Source organism: Hesperophylax consimilis, chromosome 28 (assembly GCF_061612785.1).
Source record: "Hesperophylax consimilis isolate HC1 chromosome 28, BYU_Hcon_1.0, whole genome shotgun sequence".
In the NCBI taxonomy this organism is placed as follows: domain Eukaryota; kingdom Metazoa; phylum Arthropoda; class Insecta; order Trichoptera; family Limnephilidae; genus Hesperophylax; species Hesperophylax consimilis.
In genome coordinates this window covers 7098912-7125670 of record NC_142863.1, presented here as the reverse complement: position 1 = coordinate 7125670, position 26759 = coordinate 7098912, and the positions used below count along the sequence as shown (strand labels likewise).

General features: G+C 32.9%; 2 protein-coding genes across 3 annotated transcripts; both read left to right on the top strand.

Moving 5' to 3' along the window:
- Positions 1-1216: 1216 nt before the first annotated feature.
- Positions 1217-10004, top strand: LOC149410107 (modular serine protease-like). 2 transcript variants are annotated; one of them, XM_089648795.1, is made up of 4 exons: positions 1217-1637; positions 1956-2123; positions 2565-2702; positions 9828-10004. In XM_089648795.1, exons 1-4 carry the CDS (start codon positions 1442-1444, stop codon positions 9917-9919), a joined length of 594 nt encoding a protein of 197 aa, XP_089504921.1. In that variant the 5' UTR covers positions 1217-1441; the 3' UTR covers positions 9920-10004. The 2 variants fall into 2 exon arrangements, with proteins under 2 accessions (XP_089504921.1, XP_089504920.1); XM_089648794.1 differs by lacking the exon at positions 9828-10004 and having other exon boundaries at positions 2565-3462.
- LOC149410106 (CLIP domain-containing serine protease B4-like) lies at positions 9961-12872 on the top strand. The gene is made up of 3 exons (XM_089648942.1): positions 9961-10002; positions 10662-10821; positions 12661-12872. The coding sequence occupies exons 1-3, from the start codon at positions 9961-9963 to the stop codon at positions 12870-12872; spliced, it is 414 nt and encodes a 137-aa protein (XP_089505068.1).
- The last annotated feature ends 13887 nt before the right edge of the window (positions 12873-26759 follow it).

The window sequence follows — 26759 nt, the reverse complement described above, 5'->3', positions numbered from 1 at the left end:
ACTGTTATTGTTATTCTAAGTTTTGTCATCACTTTGTATAAACAGTGTATTTAGTGTTATAATATTAGATCTGTATTGGGTAAGGCACACTGTAGGAATAATTTTAAGAACTATTAACACTGAATTACCATTTTTTTAAAGTTTGTTATACGAGTAGTTAAGCGCACTTGAAGTGAAATGACACTAAACTGCGCTATATAAATTCCATGTTATTATTATTATAATAATTATCAATGTTGCCAGTTTGTCAGAAAAACTGTTTGATATACTGTTCATAAAATTTTCAAAATATGTATGGAAATCGGATGCATACTTTTTGTTGATCTACCCAAATTGGCATACTTTTATGGATCTCATATACACATATATCCGTCACTCCTGTACACACCGAACTCTAGATTCTTAACTACCCCTCACACCTTTTTCCTTCCCAGAACTCCCTATGCAACATCATAAAGCCCTGAGCGAAATTATTTTCAGTTATTAAGTCATTTATTGTGTCGGGTTGATCTTAAAAAAGGCAAGCATAGTAGAGAAAGAGCGCGGGCTAATTGTACTAGAACCAATAGTCATATTGGTTTTTTTTTAGACGCATATTAATGACTGTTTACATGTACGGTCATACTTGATATGTATTATTTATTTATTTTTATTTTATTGATACATGATTTAGAGATTACATGTGGTTTTTTGTGATATTTCACCCTCCATGTTAGGGATGACCCTGTGTTATGGCTTATTATACTTTGCCATTTCAAGTACTATAATTTAAATTCGACATTAATTACAGCATTGGGATTTTGCCATTACTTATTAGTTTTTTTTTTCTATCATTATTTTTCTTATTTTTTTCAAACATTTATTTTCATAATACATTATCAGTATATTATACATATATTTTTATATACCTTACGAGTAAATTATTTTCCTGTTTTCAGTCTTACTGGTTTGCAACAAACATGAATAATTGTATGCATATACGAATGTACATACTTACTTCATATTTTAAACTTTGCTTTATTTACAATATCAGGTGTTATTATTTGGATTTGATGTTAATCTTAGTATTGGCATTTGATTTTTATTTTTTTTGTGTACAGTTATGCTATTATCCATGTATTATGTTACACTTTCATATATAAATTGTCAATTTCCTCTGTTAAATGAATAAAAAATAATAAAATATATAATAGCGATATCGGTTTCCAATGTTTCCATTCAAACTTACGTGGGAAGCATCTGTATTACCTAACTTTGTTTATTACTAACCCTTGTGTAGCTAAAAATGGCAATAGTGTGCAAATTATTTTCATGCGTCTTTTACATTGTACAATCCAGTGTTCGCACTACTGCGGATGGGTCAGAAGTGTAATGGTTTCTATGCAGCAAAAGTCTGGGTAGTTCATTGATCCCCGAACGCATTTTTTTAGAAAGATGTCTTATGGTCCAATCCCTCACTGTGGACTTCAGGTGCTATAAATCGGGAATCGAGATGGACTGTTCCAAGCATCTGCATTATGGATCCGTGATTACTTCAACTTGCAAGTCCGGGCACCACAGTCCCAGCGATGACCTTGAAGACCTGACCTGCATGCAAGGCGGGAGTTGGGATAACCCTATTCCAGATTGTAGACCAGGTGGAGTATTTTGTACAAATTTTTCTTGCTCGTTAAAATGCCGAAAAGCCCTTTTTAATCCGAGGCTTAAATGAACATTATACTATAGATTAGAGGGTGTAAGTCATAAACTGTGCTATGGAATGGTTCCTTTTAGTCAAAAATTGGAAAAGACTCTTTGTAGTAAGGACATAATACTTAACGCCGCTCTCTTCAAAATATTTTACAAAACATACGACATTCATTATGTAAATATTCCTTAAATAATATACTGTTCATGAAATTCAAGTGCGAAAAAAGATGCTTTCTTTTTGGAAGTTAAGAAAACTGTTTTTGCAGATTGCGGTTTAGAAAATTCCTTCGGTGGAGTACAAATTGTACATGGGACAACCTTTAAAAAAGATACGTTCCCTTGGCACGTGGGGATCTTCCAGTGGGACGAAACAACAAATACCGTCACACAGATTTGCGGAGGTTCCATTATAAGTGTTAATCTTGTAATCAGTGGTAAGTGTTATTCAATAATATATTTTGTATCATTTTTGATATCTAGATTCCCTCCTTTCCTTTACGATACTCTAAAACTAAGACTCACGACTATTCATGCCCGACGGTAATATCTAGCCAACCGCTCGATGCAAAAAAGTTTCAGGGGCCGTAATTGTTCCCCGATGTTCGACAAAAATTAACAATTTTATTGAGCGTCTTGGTGGTATATCAATGACGTGTTGTATAGAGCTGCTCGAGCATGCAGACGCAATGATGAGCATAGTTCCAAGTCAATATGTTCGATCAAACCAAAGCGTCGAACATGAATATTCGTGTATACATAGCTTAAGCTTTACCTCGTTCACTGCAGTCAGTCTCATCTTGCTAGTTACAATTAATATCTTATTCAAAATATTCTCAATTTTGCTAAAAAAAAATGACATATGTTTATCTTTTCAGCCGCGCATTGCTTCTTTGATGAGGTTAATCGAGTAAAGATCGATGCAAAGTATTACAAGGTGGCCGCCGGGAAGTTCCTCAGGTCCTGGGATAACGATTTGGCTGAAAACGTAAAACTCGTCCAGAAATCAGATGTTGGTAAAATTTCCTTTCACGTTATAATTAACTTTATTTTCTCAGTTAGTATGGGATATGGAAAAGGATTAAAATGTAGATTCCGCAGTTCAATATTTAACCACATTGAGAACAGAGAGTAATCTCACAACTGAGGCTAGAACAGATACCGGGAGGAACTGTTGTAGTAAAAGTACTGCTTTACAAAAACAAACAGAAAATATACTAATTTTAAAATACGTAAAAAGTACTACTCGAGGGGGGCGACAGTTCCTGTAACTGTTATATTAATGCGATGATGGATGATTATCGTAATAATAATCCAGATATTAGAAAGATTTAGTTTGTTAATAAACGCGCACAATGATTATGGATTTGTGTGGTTTAACTGAGAGCTGAGTTGTGAGAGAGAAAGATAAAGATAATACACTTACTTATATACTATACAGTTTATCTATGTCGCTCTATACTGACGGAATAAAATTAAATACTTTCTAATAGTACATCCTCCCTTACTTAAATTATAGGTGCTAACCTGAGCCACATAACATTATTGTACTGAATTATTTTACACAATTAAAACAATAATATATTTTAGCTTAAATAATTCAAAAATGGATACGTTAATACTTCAGTGTTCTTCCTTCTGCCTCTTCTCTCTCATCTGCAGAGTTTCTCACCTCGGGTGTTAACTTCCTTGCCATGGTTTGGACCTGAAACATGGAGAAACTAGATTTGAATACTCCGATTACGTAGCATCTCTGTGAGTTTAAATTCGTCCGCAGCCAGTTATTTTATCTCAGATGCGTTAAATCCCCTTATTTTTCTCATGCCAAGAAACGTGCTAATTTTTAACTTGACCAAATGTCTTTTCCCTACCATCTTTGAATTATTTATTTTAATGTTGTCGTTTCATTTATCATGTTGTACAAAACCCTTGTTAGATGCCAACTAGAGTATAACTCTACGTTATGGTCTCCTTTTTACAATATTCATTCCGATAACATTGAAAAGATTCAACATAAGTTCCTGAAGTATATAAACTATTAATTGCATATTCCTGTAGAAAACATTGATTATAACTACTTACTAGATAAATTGTCCCCATTAAAACTTTCTGAAAGAAGAATAAACACAGATTTAATAGTACTACATAAAATACTTCATTACAAAATTGACTGTCCTGAGTTACTCAAATTAATCAGCATCCACATACCCAAAAGATCTTGCCGAAATTTACCACCCTTTTATTTTTACAACACCAGGACACTGTCTTATCGAAATTCCCCGATTCCAAGACTTCACAATCTCGGAAATAAATACTCTGATCTGGGAGATATATTTCAGCTTAAAAATAATCAATTTAAATATTTTTTATTTCAATTCTTTATACATATATCGAGACACAAATAGACATCTATAATTTCCGCAATATATATATTTTTATTTTTATTTTGAATATCTATTTATGTGAGACTTCTTATCATTTTTACTAATGTATCTTATTTTATTATATGCTTTTGCTGTAACATTTAATATTTTTTTCTTTTTTCGTTGTATTATGTTTCCTTTATTGTTTTAATTTTGTAGAATTTATAATAACTGTGATACTCTACTGTTAAACTTTGTAGTGTGTAAAAGCCCATTAGGGCGTGTAATAATAATAATAAATAATCCAATAAATGTAATACCCCTTTAACCAATTATTATTCCTAAAACTTATAACCTATTTACCTGAGATCTAAAAACCCTAGACATTACCTTCTGAGCAAACTTTAAACCTACTTTATATCTACCTTTATATTGCCTCTTTTCGTTGACTTAACTTTGTTTTACAACCTTTAATATTTTCCTTTTTTGTGAAGAAACTGTAATATTATCCCTTTCTTTCACAACTTTTCTAGGAATTAATGAGTCAAAACTGATCTAATCTGAAAATGATTTTCTTTTCTGATTCTGGGGTCTTCAATCTTCGGCAACGGATTTATCTATCAATGATTGAGGGTTAATTGTTTACTTGAAATAGCCACAAATTCTTATATTTCCATCCCTTTAAACAACCGGATCAATAGCACTAGCAAATTCACTGAACGAATTCGGTTCAATTATTCCTTCCGAAACTAACCTATTTAGTTTCAGTTCATTTGTTTACATTTTTCATTATTGTTGTAAAGCAACTTAATGCAAGTAGGGTGAGCTCCCCACCAAACGCCAGATAATGATCTGATGATATTTAAATTTTTTTCGCATTTAGTAACTAAATTATTAATATGGGAAGACCATTTAAGTTTCCTATCAAATGTTACTCCGAAAAATTTTACTTCAAAAGCGTTGGGGATTGGAGAATTTTTAAATAACATTTGAATGGGGGGGTTTTTATGGCGGTTTGAGAAGGTGACACACTGAGTCTTTTGAATTGAAAGTTCAAGACCATTCAAGGTGAGCCATGTGCAAAGGGCATTCATGGCTTCGTTAAGATATTTGACGGCGAGAGGGATGATTTTGGATGATAAGAAGAAAGCTATGTCATCTGCAAACTCAATAACTTTTACTTGTGGGGGAATAGTGACATGCATATGGTATGTGTATATATTATACAGTAAGGGGGACAATACATCGCCTTGTGGTAAACCCTTCCAAATAGACCTACTACTTTGAGGAGAAATATCTGGAAGTTCAATGAAAATTTTTCTATGGGAAACATGGGGGAAAGGCCAAAGCCTAGAAGTTTTTTTTCAGGATTGGGATGGAAAAATTGTCAAAGACGCCTTCTATATCTATAAAGACGGCAAGACAAACTTCCTGTTTAGAAATTGAGGTAATTATTTACCTACAACTACCGTTTTTAATAAGCATTTTTAAAAAATACAATCATTTCATCAACTTAATGACAATAAATAACAACTTTTTGCAACAACATGATTTTGAAAAATATTGATATTTAATATTTTTTACGTAAATAATAATTATCGTAAAAAATTGCCATACACACACCATTTTGACAAAACACCGATATGAACATAAATTAGATACGAACATCACGCATAATTCGCGTTTGTTTGTAGGCAATGTAGAAAACGTCAAAGACATAATCGGCATAATAGACAATTATTATTCTACATCGCTGTCCACGCACCCGTTAATTATTAGGCGACCAAATTTGGTCCCAAACATCATATGCATTTAGTTTCTTAATATTCAAGTATTCTTTTTCTCTGGAATAAAGAGAAAATGAAAAAAATGCAAATACTGCAAAATAAAGCAATGCGAATAATACTTAAGCGCAACATATACACACGGATAAGAGACATGTTAAAGGAGCTGAATATTTTGACGGTGAAGCAAACTGTGTATTTGAATGTACTTATTTTTATACATAAAATTAACTTAGGGATGATGTCTAAGGAACTGAAAAGAAAAATAAATTACAATAACGAGATACACGGACACGGGACGAGAAATTCTAAGCAAATTAAATTGCCAATAAGAAAAAAAACAAGCACCCAAAAATCTCTGATGTACCAGGCCGTTCAACTCTATAACAAAATCCCGAAGGAAATTGCTGTGATAGAAAATATTAATAAGTTCAAAAATGAATTAATAAAATATTTCTATCTCAATTATTAATGTTTCTTTTTTTTGTGACTTTAGTGAAATATTTAAAGAAAGATTATGTTTGCCAAACAATGTACATGTTTATATGTTTATAAAACTATTAGCACACACGAAGAAGTGAGCTAACTTAAGATTAATAAATATAAATATAAATAAAGGTGTTCTACGATTTTTTATTAAATAAAACGTTTTGATTTTAGGTTACGTTGGGTTAGGATAGGTTGGGTTATTATAGGTTATTACAGGATAGGTTAGGTTAGGTTGAGTTATTATAGGTTAGGATAGGTTTTTTTCCCTTAGTGTTCTTTCTATTTTTGACCTTGCTTATTATGTGTCATTAAATATAGGTACATCGTGTATCGTTAGTCATATAAGTTGACGTTTCACTCGTTTAATATTTCCTTCATTGTGTATTGATATCATGTTCGTGTTGTCGGTCTGCCTATGTAAGATACGGCCAGATTTTTCCCATGTATATTTGAAGTGATGATCTCTAGCATTTTTTTTTTGTCTGGGCCAGTAGAAATTTGCCTTTTGCAGTTATGTGTTCCGAGATGTAGATTCGATTTCTTTCCTGCGAGTATCCGATATCTACTGTTTTAAGCTTGTTCAGATTGCTATTAGTCGATTTTATATATGATTTAATCTTGTCTAAAAAGGTGTCTCGTGCTTGAGTGTTATTGAATGTCGCTATAATGGATCTCGTGGTTTTGTCGGATGTTTTTTGTCCAGCTTGTTTCAGCCTGCAGATTTTTGTGATTTCGGTATTCAGAGGAGAGGAGGTGTTGTTGGGTTAATAGTTTTTTTTTATATTTTCTTCATTAATTCCATGTTATTTTCAGTGGTTGTCTCGGGAACGCCTTTTATGTCGATGTTTCAGAGAAAGCTTTGATACTCCAGTCGATCAATTTTTTCATCTTGTTTGGAGATCATGTTTTGTAAGGCAGCATACTGATATTTTAATTCGATTACTTCGGAGTTGACTTTAAAATTTGATTTTTCGACACTATCTAAACGGTTCTTCATTTCTTGTTGTTGGTCAGCAGCGAATTGTATGGATTTTATGATTTCGTTGTTCTGTAGGACGATTGCTTCATATTTATTTATAAAAAAATCGAATTTTTGCTCTATAAGTTTCATTACTTCTTTTTGTAATGTTTGTATTTTCAATGTGAATATTTCTGTAGTTAGGATGGTGCGGTGAGCGCTGGGTATGATACTTTCTGTGTTATTGGGCAGAGCAGTTTCCAGTTTATGTGAAAAGTTGAACGAGAAGAAGTTATTGTAGAGGAGGGACGAGGGTTGGATGAGGAGTTGCTGGATAAAGCCTCAGCAAATGATTTTTTGATAGGCGGGAATAGTTTAGAAGCCTGCAGAAAAGACAACTTCTGAGAGGCCATACAAATTTTAATTTTTTTTGATGAGATTGTTCTGGGCAAGAAGTTTTGATAGCTATATGCGCCTGAGCAGTTAAAACATTTATGTGAGGCGGAAGAAGGACATTGGTCGGCTGCGTGGTTTTCTCCACATTTAAAACATCTGGGTTGAGATCTGCATGCACCTTTGGTATGACCAAAACGGCAGCAATTGAAACATTGAGTGGTGAGATATGTATATATTTCAACTGGTAATGATTTGAAGAATAAATATATATGGGAGGGAAGAGATTGACCTTCAAAGGTGATAACGACAGATTGGGAGGGCCTCCAGGAAATTATACCCTCAGAGGAGTCCTTGTAATTTAGCCTCCAGGCTTTTATGGGATTGCCAATGTGTTGGGGGGTTGAAAGTGAAGACAAAATTTCTGCAATGGACAGATCGGTCGAGATACCTCTGACCAGGCCCATGCGAGTGACATTGAAAGTAGGGATATATGCCTTGAACTTTTTATTAGATAAAATGTATAAATTTTTGATGAAATTGTTGGCAGCTGACCCTGAGAGGAATTCTACGGAGATTCGGAAACGATCCTCGGCTTTTACACCTCCAGGCTTGATTGAAAGGTTCTTGCTATTTGATAGGAATTTGCCAAATTCAAGACGGTGGATGGTTTTTCCTTACTCAGTTTTTGGGCGTACAATATGAACGTGCCAAGGGAAAGAGGAGAATAAAAGTTTGTTGGGGGAAGTTTAAAAAGTGCTGGTGGGGACTGTGAGGTCGAATGCGAGTCAAGTTTTATTGGGGAAAAGTGAGTAAATTTCCTTTTTTTGGTAGAAGTCAAAATGACTCAAAATGAATCATTGTCAGAAATTTCTACATTTTCCCCGTCTGGGGGTCCGTAGAGGGATCTGGGGGCTTTATAGGGGGTCCAGAAGGAAAATCTTACTCCATTATTCACAACAGTAAACAACTACAACAATAGTATGGAAAATGACAGAAGTAAAAAAAGTTAATAAATATCTGGAAATCAGCAGCGAAAAGTGACTCCTGGAATATCATGATGGAGATGAAACCTCAAGGCACAACAGACTACACATTTTTTTGAGCAAAACAAAACAAATGATGACCGTCAAATGTTATTATTGTGATCTCTATTATAAACTTGTTGTGTTATTTGCTGATAGCTTATGATAGAAATAGAAGCTTTTTACCACATTTTTTCTTGCTAATATTTCACAAACTTTAATCATCGGATACACTTTTTCGATTTTCACGGATCGTAAATAGTTTTTCACCCACAATCACAGTGGTGCTTTATAATTTCAGAATAAGTCAGTTACATGCTATATAACTGTTTTCATTCAACAAACATAGGACACAAAAATATTTTCTTCTGTTGGTAATTTTTTAGTAAATAAGTGTTGCATCAAGAATTGGATGCTTGAAGTGATTTGGAGTTTCATGTGCTTCGCGTCTTAAGATAATTTGTTTTAACGGAAGTCAGCAGAAAGGTTGTAAGAGCGAGAATAGTCCATTACGTGTCACCATAAATAATAATATTTTATCAATTAATTTATTTATTTATTCATTAATTAATGAAATATTTTATTTACTAATTAATTTATTTTTAACTAACTATATATTTATCCATTTATTTATCAATGTATTAATTTATTAATTAATGAATTTATTTATTTTTGTATTAATTTATGGTTTTATTTATTAACTTTTTTATAATAATTAAGGTATTCATTAATTTATTTTAATTTTAATGAATTTATTTATTGATTTATTTATAAAATATATATTTTTTAAATTAACTTTTTATTTATCTATTAGCCCTGATGGGCTAAAACACTCTTTAAACGATACATTTTTTACTACTCAACAAAAGTTACTTAAAATACTTGGGAGCTTTATTTGCACATAAAAGAATGTTTTTTTTTTAATTTAATGTTAATAGCGCTACCTGATGATGTCTTCGCAGATCAATATGATGATGAGATTTTTAAACATTAATCATATAGGGATTTCGAAATTTTAAAAACTAAAAACAAAACTCTGCTATAACGCCTGTATTGCAGCTTATCCTCGACGTACATTGTAATTGTTTTATTACTTTCTAACACCAAAATAACCATCTATAATTTGTAGGTGATCGCAATTCACCTTCCCCCGCGCTATGGCGGGGAGGAGCAAAACCAGCAACAAGACCTGGCTCTGCTGCAGCTGGCGACCCCCTTTAAGTTGTCCCACTCTGTCCGGGCCGTTTGCTACGACATCCTCAATGAGAGGTTTGACACTCTTCAAACATTACCTGGAAACATCGGCAAGGTATCAACATGTTTTATAATGAATATTTGCTTGGTGTATCTCAGGCATAAAATTACACTAGATCTTATACATCTTTATGTTAGTATCGGTATTCTTGATAATTTCATCATTCAATATGTTTATGCTTTCTTCCAAAATTCAAATTCTGCAGTGAAAACGTTAAAATTTTTATTATACTTCTTCAGGACTGTCCCATGGCACTATTTTGGGACGATTATTAAATTAAACAAATCTTTTGCACAGAAATGATAACAGGAAATGATGTCTTTGAACTCCCGAACTTTGTTTACAGTTGAGAATATTTTATAAATAATCATATCAAGTGCACTGAAAGTTTGGACAAAATGCTGAAAGTTCTCAATTTTCTTAATAATGGTGAATGCATTCATAAAGACCGTGTTTTTCGCAGAAGTTTTTTAGAGTAAGGGAAAATTCAGTAAGAATGCCTCTATCTAGGTAAGAAGATATTCACTAAAATAACGTTTATTGTTAGTGCAGCGAAAATGAAAATCGTCTAAGAAAATAGCTAAACTTCAGAATCCTAAGCTTTATTTTTTGGTTTTCAAAGTAGTTTAAAACTGTGATAAAAGCACCAGTAATATACATAATATTAATGATTGAGTTTTTGTAAAAAACAAATTATATTCCTGGCAGGCAGCTGGCTGGGGAAGGATAGAGAACGGGGAACCATCGGAGGAACTGAAGACCTTGGATCTGCCAGTCATTGCTTACGGGGAGTGCCGCAAAGAGATGTTAAAGTACAAGTTCAGCAAGTACCTCACGGCGGATAAACTGTGCGCTGGATATCTCAATGGTAAATACTATATAATGTGTAACGGGGTGTCGTTGGGACTTGCAACTTGATGTCTACTTGAGACGACCGTGTTGCTACAATTTGTTTTTATTTATTTTTGTTTGGTAGAGCTGCATTTTTAATCCGACTAATCCAAGAGCTCGTAATGCTTTTCGTAAAAATTTTGGCATTGATGTGGAGTGTTACTAAGAGAGATGAAAAGTTATAATGTTTTTTTTTATTTATTAACGCCGATTATAGCGGCTTTTAAAAAAAATAGCAATTGTTTTACATATGAATACAGAATATGCATAGATAAATAAAAAATATAAAATACATAAAAGAGAAAAATATAAATAGTAGTATCAACTTAAAAAAGTACAATAAGTAGGTTATTATAAATACAATACAACATATTATAAATCCCAGATATTATGTAATGAGTGTTAAGAAATTAATACTTTAAAACTGTATTTGATTATAGTCAATCTGAGAAGCGCTGACAGACAGTTTTAATTTAGTAGTGTTTGTATGAGGTTAAACTAGCAATGTTTATAGATTCATCCAAAACATATATATTTCCAAGTACATGTAGGCGATTCACTATGGAATTGAGTTCAGCGTTAGATCCTGTATTGTTGCAATGATAGGGTAATTTGAAACGAACTGATCGACTAGGTACATGAAAACATATTAAGGAAAGAAACGATTTTAAATAAATAAAATAGGTCTGAATAAATTCTTCTTTCTTTTAATGTATCGAGTCCCAATAATTGTATCAGAGAGGGGTAATTAATGTTTTTGATGAATATTCCTAATTTAAAATTAATATAACGTAAAAATTTATGTTGGACTCGCTCAAGGGAATTCTCATGTACACTGTAGTAAGGACTCCAAATGGTGGTGTTAAATTCTAGTTGGCTTCTAACAAGTGAAGTGTAAAGTAATTTGTAAGTTTTTAAATTTTTAAAATCCTTTGAAATCCGTAAGACAAATCCTAACATTTGCATTATTTTACTGGTTATATTATTATGTAATATGTTTAATGAATGTTAATTTAGTCTCAAAGGTTATATATACCAAGGTCTCTTATTTCATCAACAGATAATAAGGTTTGATTATTGAGAAAGTAGGTGAACAACAATGGGTTTTTTTCTGTGGAATGTGTTGCTACAAACTGTTTTCTTAAGGAATGTTTTTTTATAGCTGAGCTAGCTGACGTGCACCGGGCGTTGATCGGGGATATTAAAGATTGGGAATAAAGTTTTGAGGTTACGAATTCTAATGTACCTGAAAACTAGGTGCATTTTCAAAATGGAAATATTAATAATATAATAATAACACCAGAAAAAAAGAGTTTTTTTTATCTATTGGTTTCACTTTGCTACGTCTTCTTCTAACGTTCACATACACGACGTATATTCTCCTTACAAATCTTTCTTTGTTCAACACGTACGCCTCATTTTATTACAAATAATTATTTGATTCAAGTCTTCCTCAGTCTTTCCCGTCTTTTCCTACCGTTCATTTCTTGTAGTATTATAAAATCCACTCATTCTAGAACAGAGATAAAGTGTTAAGTCTTCCTCCGGCGTTTCCGACATTATCCACCATTCCCTACTGTACACCAACTGTAAAAAAAAAATTATATCTCATTCCAGTGAAGAGATAATGCGTCTTTCTCGGATTTCTTCTACAATTCAAACAACTCTCCAGACATTTCTGGCAATAATAAGAACAATCTTTGAAATTTTCAGTGAAATCAGTCGAGTTGTTTTGTGTGTCTACAGGGAACAAACAAAGAAGCATACATATTTATATATTTAAATATACATGTTTAACTTTTATTGCGTTTTTCAGGCAGGGCCATGTGCCAGGGCGACAGTGGTGGAGGATTGGTATTTCCTTCACCGGACAGGAATGGCTCCACCCGCTGGTATCTGCGTGGGGTGGTGAGCAACGGGCCTCTCAATGATGAAAGAACTTCCTGCCGATCCAACACTTACACGGCTTTCACCAACATCTTCAAGATGAGGGACTGGCTGAAGACGACTATTATGAGTGTAATTTAATTCACGCAAACCTTGAAAACTCGCAATTAATAATCAAATACTAATCGATATGTCGTAAGAATTTTCTGCAAATTGGTTCTTAGATTGTGGAATAATTTAAAGCTATTAACGATGGTAGACAAAGTTATTCTAGATTGAAAACCTTCTTGTTGATAAAACGTGATATTTCACATTTGGTTCAATTTTGCCAGATTTTGTGGTTGTTGCAAACTGATATAAATAATACTAATACATAATTTTAGACTGTTTAAGCAGGGTATCGCAACGGATTTTGTCAAATCGCTTGATTTCTGCTACATGGTCGCATGTTTTACAACAATCGTGCATAATGCTGCGTGTAAGAACCATAAATTATGCGAAAGTAAAGAAGCAAACGGCGCGAAACAGCAAAAATATATTTTCATTTTATTTTTATTAACGAATACATTTTCCACAACGATTTAAATTGTGGTTTTTAGAACAATGGACATATAACCATACACTTCTTTGACTATATTCATAGTTTGTGAAAGTACCCCCATTCGTGGCACGGCTCACGCTTTTTTCCTCGTGTGTGTACGCAGCATCATGAAACGAGCAAAGGCTTTATATTAAATTTCTCTTTTACTGGTGTTCTTCTTTATTTTAGGTTTAAACATGAATACCGATTATAAATTACTGTCGGCCGTTTTCGCTAATTTAGCGTGTATCCAGCCTGGTTTTAAAATTCATAAAGTATTACACATTTAAATTTGTATGCATCAATTACTTCTGCATTCATCCTTTGGCGTAGCGTATCTCATCATTTAGCCTATGTTCATTCTGTTAAAATCATCATTTAAGAGCATAAATAATAAATGTATTTATCAGTCGATTCCTCAAGGATGCATTTACGGAACACCTTTAAATGTTAGCATTACCCATGAAATTTTAAAATAAATAAAAACTATTTTATAATTCTTCTTTTGTTTTAATAAACTGTTTACGTGATAATCGACATTTATTTTTGTACTTTATTCACGACACTTTGAGTCGTTGGTGATTATTTTTCTAGATCTAAGTAGTTGTCTACCTCCGTGGATGTCTTTAGAGTCAATTTACAATAATAATATTAATTATGAACAGACAAACTAAAATACTTTAACTGAAGATTGAACATTCCTGCTCAGGGACACTTAAGACAAACTATAATTAGATAGTACCGACATTTATGTTGTATATTAACTGTAGCAAAGTTTTATTTATTAAATATATCATCCAATGCATGTGCGTGTGTGTGTGTGCATGAATGCTACCGATAGTGCATTGTCATGGACAACGCGTCTATCTGACGAGTTTCAGCTCGATCGGATGCCAGCAAGTGGGTTAATTTCGCTTTCAAGATCTCAATGAATTAATTCATACATTTACTGGAGAAAACATAAATGGTTTCCAAATAGACGTTTTTTAAAAAACTATCTGTAGTTTAGCGTTGCTAGGGATTTAGGCAGGGTTTTTCGAATGCTGATGTAAGCAGTGATTTTTCTCTTGTTTTGAGGGTCCAAGCTGTGATAGGATGCTCGGAAAGGATGGCAATGTACCAGGCCCGTTGATCCAAGCTGTGATAGGATGCTTGGAAGGGATGGCAATGTACCAGGCCCGTTGATCCAAGCTGTGAAAGGATGCTCGGAGCGGATGGCGATGTACCAGGCCCGTTGATCCAAGCTGTGAAAGCATGTTCGGAAGGGATGGCAATGTACCAGGCCCGTTGATCCAAGCTGTGAAAGGATGTTCGGAAGGGATGGCAATGTACCAGGCCCGTTGATCCAAGCTGTGAAAGGATGCTCGGAGCGGATGGCGATGTACCAGGCCTGTTGATCCAAGCTGTGAAAGCATGTTCGGAAGGGATGGCAATGTACCAGGCCCGTTGATCCAAGCTGTGAAAGGATGTTCGGAAGGGATGGCAATGTACCAGGCCCGTTGATCCAAGCTGTGAAAGCATGTTCGGAAGGGATGGCAATGTACCAGGCCCGTTGATCCAAGCTGTGAAAGGATGTTCGGAAGGGATGGCAATGTACCAGGCCCGTTGATCCAAGCTGTGAAAGCATGTTCGGAAGGGATGGCAATGTACCAGGCCCGTTGATCCAAGCTGTGAAAGGATGTTCGGAAGGGATGGCAATGTACCAGGCCCGTTGATCCAAGCTGTGAAAGGATGTTCGGAAGGGATGGCAATGTACCAGGCCCGTTGATCCAAGCTGTGAAAGCATGTTCGGAAGGGATGGCAATGTACCAGGCCCGTTGATCCAAGCTGTGAAAGCATGTTCGGAAGGGATGGCAATGTACCAGGCCCTTCTTTACATACGTGCTTCGGATGCGGCGCATCTAATGTTCTAGTCAAAAAGCTTTGGACTTTTTTCTATCTCTAAACATGGCAACGGCTTCCGTGGTCGAGGGTAAAGGCTCTCGACTAGTAAGCTGGAGGTCGCAGGTTCAAATCCCTGCACGCGCAAGTAAATTTTATTTGATAATACATAGTATATTTACTGTACCTTCCAGAGTGGAAGATACTCTCAGTATCGCCCTGATGTAAGACAACCATTGTGAATTGAAACGTTACTTGAAATGGCTTTGGCCGTGTTTGGAGCCAGATCTGAATAGCCAGGTACTTCCCCCACCTTCCTCTTCCTCGTTTCCTTCCCCTCCCCACTACCCTTAGCCTCACAAATTACCTCAAATGGGGATGTAAAAGTCTAATTGACTTTAGACTGTTGGGAGCAGTTGAAACTTTTGTGCGGTTTCGCATAAAAAACTGTAAACAATAGCAATGCTGCAATTTGTAAACGCAGAGTAATACACACGACGCGTGGAGCATACATATATATTTTAATGATGAGAGACTGCTTTCAACACACACAATGACGCACGCGAGCACTGCCCGTGGATAAAAAGCTGCGAAGTAATCTAATTATTCAATCTCGCCCGCCTCAGTCTGTGAATGTTAAATACGTATCTCACGATAGCATCAACAATACTAAAAATGACTGGGAATAATATAACAAATCAAATGGTTTAACCACAAATCGTGTGGATTTTTTTGAGTGTTTGTGTTATACGTTGTTGACGGTGCCCCGACAGTTGATCTCCCGACGGTTGGCTCCCTGACAGTTGGCCCGCTGACAGTCGATCCCTCGGACAGTTGACCACTCTGCCAGTTGTTCCTTTAGAGAATTGATCTTGTAAAAGATTATTCATTGGTAAAGTAAGTATGCAAAGAGGATATGCAGCCGTACAACAAAAAGTCGAATTGTTGACGGTACTGGAGTCGTACGATTATACGATTAAGCTGGGGAGCTGAGAACCGTATTGAACGAGCTGTACCAGGCGAGCACAGTATGCTCATTGTAGTCTTTGAGCTCACTGCTTCCGTGCGATTGAGCCGTCGTTCAATCGGGTCGACTCGTTGAATCGTACTAAAAAATTGAGCTGGTACCACGACTCAAGCTCTTAATGCAATGATTCATAACCTATCATTAATACAAAGTCATAATGCTTTTGTCGTCGTGTTCCAATGATTCATAATGAGATAGAAAGACCTGACTTTGATTTTTGATTTTATTATTTTAATAAAAAATAATTACATTACACAATATAGTACAGTTATTAATTACATAATATAAGTATTTGATGTACCCCCATAAATGAGCAGGGCTTGTGTGTATGGGGGTGTTGTTATATTGGTTTATATTTGATATGATTCAGTTCAACTGTTGGGAAAAATTTTTAAGGTGGCTTTTGAATTCGTTTATATTTGCATTCATGTTTCTAATTTTTTCTGGTAATGAGTTAAAAATTTAACTCCGAGATATTCATGGATGAACTGTCCTATTGTTTTTTTACATTTAGGAGTAGGAAGTATGGACGTTTGTCTAAGATTTCTGTTATTTTTAAAGGGTGCAATTTTATTTTGAATATTGTTTTTATAAATTTGTAATGTTGCATGTTAGAAGTATAATGCACTTAATTTTCTGACCTTAAATTGTTTGAATAAAAGTTCGGACGAATATGAATAGGGTTTTTTTTTATGGTTTTTATTATTAGTTTTTTGTGATATGTAAATTGTTTGTGTTTGATTTTTATATGTACCGCCCCAGCCTATAATGCCGTATTGTATAATTGATTGACAGAAAGCGAAGTATGTGATTCTAAGTAATTTTTCGTTTAAAATATCTCTTAAACATCTAAATATATATGTTTGTTTCCTTATTCTGTTGTTTAGGATATTTATATGTGGGGACCATTTTAAACGCTGTTCTATTGTTATGCCTAGGTACTTAATATATATTTTTTATTGTCATGGTAATAGCGTTAAACGTTGCAGGAAATGTATGCCTCATTGTTCATTTTCCGTTTGAATTTTGTGATTTATTAATATTATTTTTATTTATTGGACAATTTTTATAGCGCCGCTTTTGTGAGATATAACCTCGGCAATCATGCCTTTACACGGGGAACAGATTCAACAATTCAACAAAACGTTAATGGAATGATTCATGAGTGAATTTACTGTTAAACAAGCACACACATATTATAACACAAAAAGGGCACATAATATAAATCCAAAATTAATCCTGACTAGTTGAATTTAAAAAATCTATCTCTCATTTTGGTTTCGTCTGGCAGACGTCTGTGACAGGCTTTTAAATAGGCACATAATGGGCAAAGGTTTGGTGTACGCTTACATGAGATGTTCCATGAATGCGGGGTTGCTAGGGCCAGCGAGGAGTTACTTCCAGAACATTATAGAGTGGAAAACAAGGTGTTGCTCGTCCACACGTGCTATCGAGCGCGTGTTAGGCTGGGCGATGTTCTGCGCGCGCGGAGAGCGTAATTTCGAGGCCGAGTCTAAAGTTGAAGTGTAAGATGGCTAACACCCACTTCAACCATATTCAAAAAATTCCCAGTGTTGAAGATTCAAAATTTTTAAACTAAACAAATACTTACTTTCCTTTACAATAACCTTAACACATTTAAAACTTCACAAATTTCTCGCAATACCAGAACAAGACATGCACACCAACTCCTAATACCAAAAACCAACACATCCTTTGGACAAAAACACTACAGATTCCAGGCTATAAAACTATACAATTCAATTCCAACACAATATAAAACATCTAATCTTAGAGAATACAAAAACCACATATGGAACTGGCTACAATCATTTTAATATTTAATTTTTTTTATATTTCACATTTTTTTGTTGTTCTAACTATGGAAAAATCGATTTTATATTTTAATTTTTGTTTTTTCTCTGTGTAACTAACTCCACTGTATTGTTTTAGTATTATATAACTTTACAATTGAAAAAGTCCTCCACAACACAGGTGAACTCCTAGCGTGGAGGACAATATACTATACCTTTGTAATACAAATATATTTAAGAATAAAAAAGTAAAGAGAAAACATTATATACAACAGTTTAGAAAGTTACAGCAAGTGAGTTGTGGAAAGGATCGATAAATTTATAGAAAAAGCGTTTCAATATCTGCGTCATTCATAATAATTTTACCTCTTTAAACTATTCTATCGTTTTATTTATCATTTGAGTTTGTAGTGGTAGAAGGTTAAATGTACGAGGACCAATGAAACTGCTATGTGTCTGCATTAATTTAGTATTGGTTTGGGGGGTATAAAATATATTATTTGTTCTTTTGCTCATTCTGTTTTCATTTATTTTGAAATTATTTTTGTTCTTAAATAAATATTTCATAGTTTGTAATATAAATAATTTACGAATATTAAATAATTTAAATTCTTTGTACAATAGGTCGGTCGAGAATATTTTATTATTGTTATATATGACTTTAATTATGTGTTTTTGAATTATTTGTAGAGGCTTAATAAATATATCAGGTGCACCACCCCATCCTATTATGCCATAAGTGATTGCAGATTGCACCAGGGAAAAGTAGATCATTTTCAATTTTTCAGCGTTTAAAATTTCCTTGAGTCTATAAAATATGTAGGTAAGATATCTTAGTTTAGAAGTGGTTTGATTAATATGTTATTTCCAATTAAGACTAATATCTATTGATACTCCTAAATATTTTATATTTTTGACATTAGCGAGTTCGTTGCACAGGAAGCACATTTATTGATTGCAAGTTGTATTATGGATTCTAATTTTAAAGTTGTCTTTTGGTTTGGTTTTATGTTTTTTATAAAAAGGTAAGTAAAATGTTTTGCTGTAGTTTAAGACAAGTTTTTTATATTTTAACCATTTTGAAACAAGTAAAATACATACAGTTGCGTTCGAAAAAGTTTCTGTCCAATTATTACCATCCACTATTATTGCCGTGTCGTCGGTGTAAGAAACAATTTTATTAGGGATTACAAAATTACATAAATCATTAATATAAATTAAGAATAAAATCGGGCCAAGCACAGTTCCCTGCGGAACTCCGTTTTTTATCTGTGTCACTGAAGTATAATTATTCCCAATTTTTATTTTTTGTGTTCTGTCTTTAAGATAGTTTGATATTAGTTTTAGTGTGTCTTTTTTGAAGCCCAGTCGAGTTATTTTTTTAATGAGTAAATTATGATTAACGGTGTCGAAAGCTTTTCTTAAATCTAGGAATATGGCAAGACATTTCTTTTTTTTATCGATAGATGTGTAAATATTTTTTGTCAATTCATATATGGCATCCTCAGTGCTTAGATCTTTACGAAAGCCGTATTGGTTTTTCGATGGAATTTTATATTTTTCTAAGTGTTCAATGACTCTAAATTTGATGCATTTTTCGAATATTTTTGATAGGTTTGAAACAAGATATATTGGTCTGTAATTGTTTAATTTATGCGTATCCCCAGATTTATGAATAGGTATTATACATATTGGAGATTTTAATTTTTTCTGAAAAATGACCATCTTTGAGGCATATTTTAAAAATATGTCTCAATAGAGTTAAGACATGTTATTTTTTTTAATGTATCGCATGATAGTTCATCATTTCCCTTAGAGTTGGATGGTTTGAGGCTATCAATATATTTTTCAATTTCATTAAATGTAACAGGAGAAAAATATTCTATTGAGTTAATTGAACCGTTATAATAATCTAATTGAGAAGATGTCTCCATATAATCATCATTAACATTAATGCACGAAGATTCAAGTACTACGTCTTCTATATTTGTAAAGAAGTTATTAAAACTTTGTGCAATGGTCGATTTGATAGTTATTATTTCATTATTTATTACCTCGTTTACAATATTTGAAGACATAAAATAAACAATAATATTCAATGACAGCTGTCGTGTTTTTTTTTTTATTTTTATTTTTTTTTTTTTATTTAGTTACTTTTTAAAATAATTAGGTACATTTTTGTATGGCACATGAAATAAAATATATAAATAAAATTAAAACAGATCATTGAAGTCCTCCTCACTAGGAGATCCTGTGCTGAGGGGGACTATATATGTTAGAATACGTTTTCAGCAACTAAGATGATGTTTTAAATATATTAGTTAGTTCTTCTTCCGATATTTCCATAAGCCAAGATTTGATGTCCTTAATGTAGTTATTTTTCGTTTTCCTTTGTTTGATGTTGAGAGGGAGTTTATTATATAATTTAATTGCTAAAAATTCAGAGTTTCTTTGTCCAAAAGTAGAATTACATTTAGGAATATTTAGCATGTCTGTTTGCTTGGCTCTGGTTTTATGATCGTGAGAGGGGTTTGCCTCTGGTTTATTTTTTAAGTGATGAACTAGAATATTTTTAGCATAGATTTTTTGTAAACTTGGAACATCAAACAGATTAAAAATATCAGTAGTTGGCGTCCTTACGGGGAGCTTTAATATGGTCTTTATGATCCAATTTTGAGTTTTCTTTAGTAGTTTAATATGGTTTGATGATGCTGAGCCCCATCCTATTATTCCATATTCCAGTAGAGAGTGGCATAGCGCATAATATACTCTCTTTAGATCTGTAGTTGACAAGATATTTCGTAGTTTTTTGAAGAAATAGATGAGTTTTGTTAGCTTTTTTGAGGTTCCTTCGATGTGTGCATCCCAATGAAGTTTGTCGTCAATTACGATCCCAAGATATTTAATTGTTTTAGTTTGGACTATATGCGGGCAAGAACATTGCGGATATTTATTAAGACATTCATGTAATTTGAGTGTATGCTCATTCGTTGGTTGACCTCTGTTGGTTTTAGAGAAAGTTAGATATTTAGTTTTACTCACATTTAATGTAAGGGAGTTTGCTTTTAACCAGTTTTGGAGTACAGTCAGACCTTGCTCCGCTTTTTTATGTGTGCTTGTCCAATTTTGTTCATAGAATATAATGACAGTGTCATCTGCAAAGCTCATTATGTCTCCTTCAATGGGAAGACTCATAAGGTCATTAATATAAATGAGAAATAGTATTGGACCCAATACGCTTCCTTGAGGGACACCGTACTTGATTGATAGTGTTTTGCTACTTTTATTACCAATTTGTACATACTGCTCTCTTCCAGTTAAGTAACTTTTAATTAGATTTAGAGTTGTTTGTGTTATTCCATTTTTTTTTAATTTAAAAAATAGTATTTCATGGTCAATTGTATCAAAAGCTTTTTGAAGGTCAATAAAAACTGCCAAGCATTTTTTACCTTCATCCAGTTTTTTTATAATTGTATTTGTTACTTTAGCTATAGCATCACCAGTACCCAGGTTTTCCCTAAAACCGTATTGTGTCGTTGATAATATTTTATTTTCATCCAAAAATTTAACCATTTGTTTTTTTATTACTTTTTCCAATATTTTCGATAGTGTAGGTAATAGACTAATTGGTCGATAGTTAGATATATCATTTTTGGGACCGCTTTTGTATATTGGAATAATCGTAGCAACTTTAAGACGTGTGGGAAAAATACCTTTTCTTATTGAAAGATTTACAAGGTACGTCAGTGGGTAGATTAGCTCATTTAGTAGATATTTAATTGCTCTGTTTGATATCAGTTCATTTCCCGATGAGGTATTTGTGTTTAGGGAGGCTATGGTATTTCTTATATCTTCACTTGTTATCTTGACTATGTTAAGGGAGTTTTCTTGATTGACATTTTCATTCCATACTGTTTTTTCGGCAGTAAATGAAGATTGTTTGATTTTATTCGCTAAGTTCGAGCCTATATTGCAAAAATAGTTGTTTGCAAAGTTGAGAATTTTTTCTGGATGTTCTGCAAAAGATGTTGGTATCCTGTCAATGTTTAATTCTTTAATGTTTTTAACATTGTGCGAGGCTTTAGCGTTTGTAATTTCGTTTATAATCTGCCAGAATTTCCGGGAATCATTATTACATTCCTCGATTTTCTTTTTATAGAATGCTTCTTTAGCATAACGGATTACATTTTTACAAATGTTACGATATCTTTTGTAGAAGCGATGTAAATGGATATCATAGGGGTGGTTTCTTACTTTTCTGTGGAGTTCGTCTCTTTTCCTGATTGAGTTGATAATGTTCTGACTAATCCAGGGTTTAATATGAATATTTTTATGAGATATCTTTTTTTCTGTCGTTATGGTGTTTGATAGAATAATGTTCTGAGTAAAGTCAATAAAATAATTCCAAGCAGCATCAGTATCATCATTGCCAAGAAGGTTTGACCAGTCAGCAATTTGTAGCTCGATTTTAACGTTTTCCCAGTTTGTTTCAGACTTTGCTATGACAGATTTCTTTTTTTGATTTATAGATGTATTTTTATTATTAATAGATAGAAGTATTGTGTAGTGATCAGTCAGTGTAGAAGGGTAAATAATGGTTTGAGTTAATTTATCAGTTTTACTTAAAATATGATCAATGCATGATTTGCTTTCATTCCATACTCGTGTAGGTTCATCAACCAGGCTTTTAAAACCATGGTGAGCTAGTGTATGTATGTAATCATATTTTTTTGGATTTCCATTTTCCAGGATATCAATATTTATATCTCCGATAATAAAAACATTCTTAGTATTTTTGAGTAAGTTAAGCTCAAAATGTAAGGAGTTTAAGAATGGCTCCAGATTTTTTGTAGAAGGTGATCTATATATTGCGAGAACTGTTATATCCTTACCAATTGATATCCTTAGACAGTTTGCGTTATTAATATTGATCTCTTTGACTTCAACTTCAGTGTCTTCTTTAATGTATGCAATAACACCATCACTCTTTGTATTATTCATTAGTGTGGAGTAAGAGACATATTTATCAATTTGTAGAGGGTAGTGTTTATCAGTTAACCAACATTCAGTAAGTATAATTATGTCCCAGGTTAAATTTAAACTTTTAATTAATATTTGTAGCTCGTCAAAGTTTTTGTTTATGCTTCTAATATTTTGATGCAGTATGTTAAAATTTTTGTTCATTGTTGATAGGTTAGGTAAGTTTGCTCTTTTTGCATTAGGTTCCGTGGTTAATGTAGTGTCAGCCATTTTTAATTTTTGTTATATTTGTTATTTTGAGCCATTTTATTTATATGATGTTTTTCAAATCGTCTATATGTTTAACGTAAATTATTTTTTCGTTTGCATTTCTTCTTGCCATTATTTTTCCCTCTTTGTGCCAGACGTATGCATAGTTTTTTTCTTTTGAGATTTGTTTGGTTTTCCAAAGAAGTTCCTTATGGTAAGGGCTCAGTTCTTCAGCTATGTATATTGTTTCAGTTGAAATATCTTTGATCGCAGCATAATTGATGTTTTTTCTATTTGCAATAAGCTTGTCTCTGGTCAATTTATCTGAAAATTGCACTAGTATTTTAGGTGGTGCATTGATTCGCCTATCAGGTATCCTTTTTACCTCTATAATTTCGCTGTATTTTAGGTCCACTCCTGCCGCCGCTGCCACTTTTTTAACCACTTCAATTTGCTGTTCCCCATTTTTTTGTGGAATGCCAGCTATTTCAATATAATTAGAGCGGGTTTTGTACTCCATATCTGAAATTTTTATTTCTAATTGTTTAATTATAGTATTTTTCTCCTGGTGCTCTTTTTTTAGGTTTATAAATTCATTTTCAATTTTTTTGTTTTGAACGATTGTTAACTCTAGTTTTTTAATCAAATCATCGTATTGACTGCTCATAAACTCCATGCTTTTTTGGGTGTCCTGTTGTTGCTTTTCAATTTTTGAAATAATTTCTTTTTTTATAGCATCTAGTTTTTTTTCGAAAATCAGTGTAATTTTTTCTATGCTGAATTTTTCTTCAGGTTCAATGTTAGCACCCTTTCCTCTAGTGTTAGCCATTATTTACTGTTAAATGTAACAACCTGCCCCGGTTTTAGATATTGAAGTAGAGGTACAATACCGGTGATGACAGTTAGAAGTTTTATTTTTATCTATGGATAACTATGGAGTGACAGTTTTATAAGATTTATTTTCAATTTTTTTTTGTAATCACTTTAGTTATCCGGGATTACGGATATTAAATCGATTTTTTGTAATCTAACTCACAGTTTCGAGCACCTTTCCACACAAATCACTCACTTTCGGTATAGATATTATAAATAATAGCAGGATAACTTATTTGCACTTGTATACGTATTTGTAGTCCATAGATATTTTGATGTTTTTATTTCACTCTTGAAATATCTCAAAATAAAATAAAAAATTCTAGCTAAAATCTAAATATCTATATTTTAATAGCTTTAATAGTGAAGTGAAGTTATACTAATTAATATTTCGTGCCAAAATGACTACACGAGCAACTGCAAAAACACTAAATACTACGGACACCCAACTCCTCCAACTTCTTGACAAAAAGTTTGAAGAATTTAAGGTACAATTTCTGGAAATCATCAGAAACGAGTATAAAGAAGAAATCGAGGAATTAAAAAATAAAATATTAACTCTAGAAAAAAAAATTGATACGAAAAAAAACAACAACCTTGAAAAAACTCTGGAACAAAACGCCGTAATACAAAGTGAATTTAAAGAATTACAAAAACAATTGGATGCTAACGAACAACACGCACGCATTAATAACATAGAGATCATTGGGATACCAGAAAAAAAAACAAGAGAACCTGACGGAGATTATCAAAAGGATCTATTCAGAATTAAATATAGTAAGCGACGACATTGAATACGCCACCCGAGTCACCCCCAAAGAGAAGATTGAAGGAAGACCGCGGAATATTATAGTAAGACTAAAGGGCAGGAAACAGAAAGACGAAATCATAGCAGCAATCCGGACAAGAAGGGGCCTAACAGCAGAGGATATTAACTTTAATGGAAAACAACGGATCTATATAAATGAACATTTAACTCAGCGCCCTTGAGGTGATTTCTCACGAAAACGGCGCTATATAAATTAGCCAAATATTATTATAAAAACAAAGTACTCTACAAAAAGGTCAGAGAGTTTACCAAAATTAATAAATTCAAATTCTGTTGGATCAAAAATTGTAAAATTTATGTAAGACTTAATGAAAACACAAATCACCATTGCATAAATAATTATAATGATCTAGAAAAACTAAAAACATACAATATTTCCATCAACTAACTTTCCAGCAACTTTATATTAACTGCACTATATACTTAATACAATGGAATCTTTAGAATTATACTATCAAAACTTAAGGGGTCTTAGAACCAAGACACATATTTTTCTTCAAAATGTATTATTAAACAACTATGACATTATATGTCTCAGTGAAACATGGCTTAGCAATTCAATCTTTAATGAGGAACCATATTTACAGACGAGATAGAGATTATCATAACCTCAATCAAAATCGCGGTGGTGGAGTTTTAATTGCAGTCAAAAGTAAATTAATTTCTGATCAAAAACTAGAATGGGATTCTGAAGCGGAAGACATATGGGTAACTATATCACTTCCTGGTAAAAAAATTCACATATATACTTCGTACATCCCACCTGACAATAAACATCTTATAAATATTACTTCTCACATAAACAAAGTATCACAGATTATGACGGATAACAATAATGACAGTTTCATTATAGTGGGAGACTACAACCTACCTCACTTACTTTGGTTACCAATAAATGACAACTGTGATTATATGTACACTGAACCCATCAATTCTTTAAATCCCGCCCATTTTAACTTTATAGAATTTTTATCATTTAATAATCTGCAACAATATAACTCTCAGAGTAATAATATAAATAATCGCATTCTTGATTTAGCTCTAAGTAACATACAACTGAAAATTACTCACAATAACATTTCATTAGTACCAGAAGATGTTTATCATAAAACACTGCTAATTTCAATTCCTATTAAAAATAAAAATAAAAACCTGAAAACTAACACAAAGCAAGTATTACAATTTAGAAAAGCAGATTATTCAATGATAAACACAAAAGTAAACGAAATTGATTGGGATCATAATCTGAACCATCTGAATACTCAATCCGCAACTGACGTCTTCTACAACATATTGAACAATATTAAAATAAATTACATACCAACTAAACCAGCAAAAAATTATAATTATCCGCCATGGTATACATCATCTCTCATAAAAATAATTAAAGAAAAAATAAATATCATAAATATTTCAAAAAATTTCAAAATCCACGTGACTACCAAACGTTTTCACTCTTAAGATCTAGACAAAAACGAATTGCACAAGAACTCTACATTAATTATATACATACTGCTGAAAGTAACATGAATAGTAATCCTAAACTCTTCTGGAATCATTTCAATAATATGAAAAAAACACAATCGTCCCTTCCAAGGACGATGCATCTAGATGACAAAAAAGCTGAAAATGGCCAAGATGTATGTAATATTTTTATGGAATATTTCCAATCAGTTTACATAAAAGATAATAACCTACCAACATTTGACATACCAGAAAACACAAATAACATAAATATCACCACGGTTAAATTCACACGAGAAATAGTCTTAAAAGAAATAAAAGCTCTTGACAT

Coding starts and splice junctions, on each gene's coding strand:
- LOC149410107 (XM_089648794.1), top strand. CDS start 1,442: ATGGTCCAATCCCTCACTGTGGACTTCAGGTGCTATAAATCGGGAATC. Junction 1,638..1,955: donor TATTCCAGATTGTAGACCAG/GTGGAGTATTTT, acceptor CTGTTTTTGCAG/ATTGCGGTTTAGAAAATTCC. Junction 2,124..2,564: donor TGTTAATCTTGTAATCAGTG/GTAAGTGTTATT, acceptor TTATCTTTTCAG/CCGCGCATTGCTTCTTTGAT.
- LOC149410106 (XM_089648942.1), top strand. CDS start 9,961: ATGAGAGGTTTGACACTCTTCAAACATTACCTGGAAACATCG. Junction 10,003..10,661: donor AACATTACCTGGAAACATCG/GCAAGGTATCAA, acceptor TATTCCTGGCAG/GCAGCTGGCTGGGGAAGGAT. Junction 10,822..12,660: donor GTGCGCTGGATATCTCAATG/GTAAATACTATA, acceptor TGCGTTTTTCAG/GCAGGGCCATGTGCCAGGGC.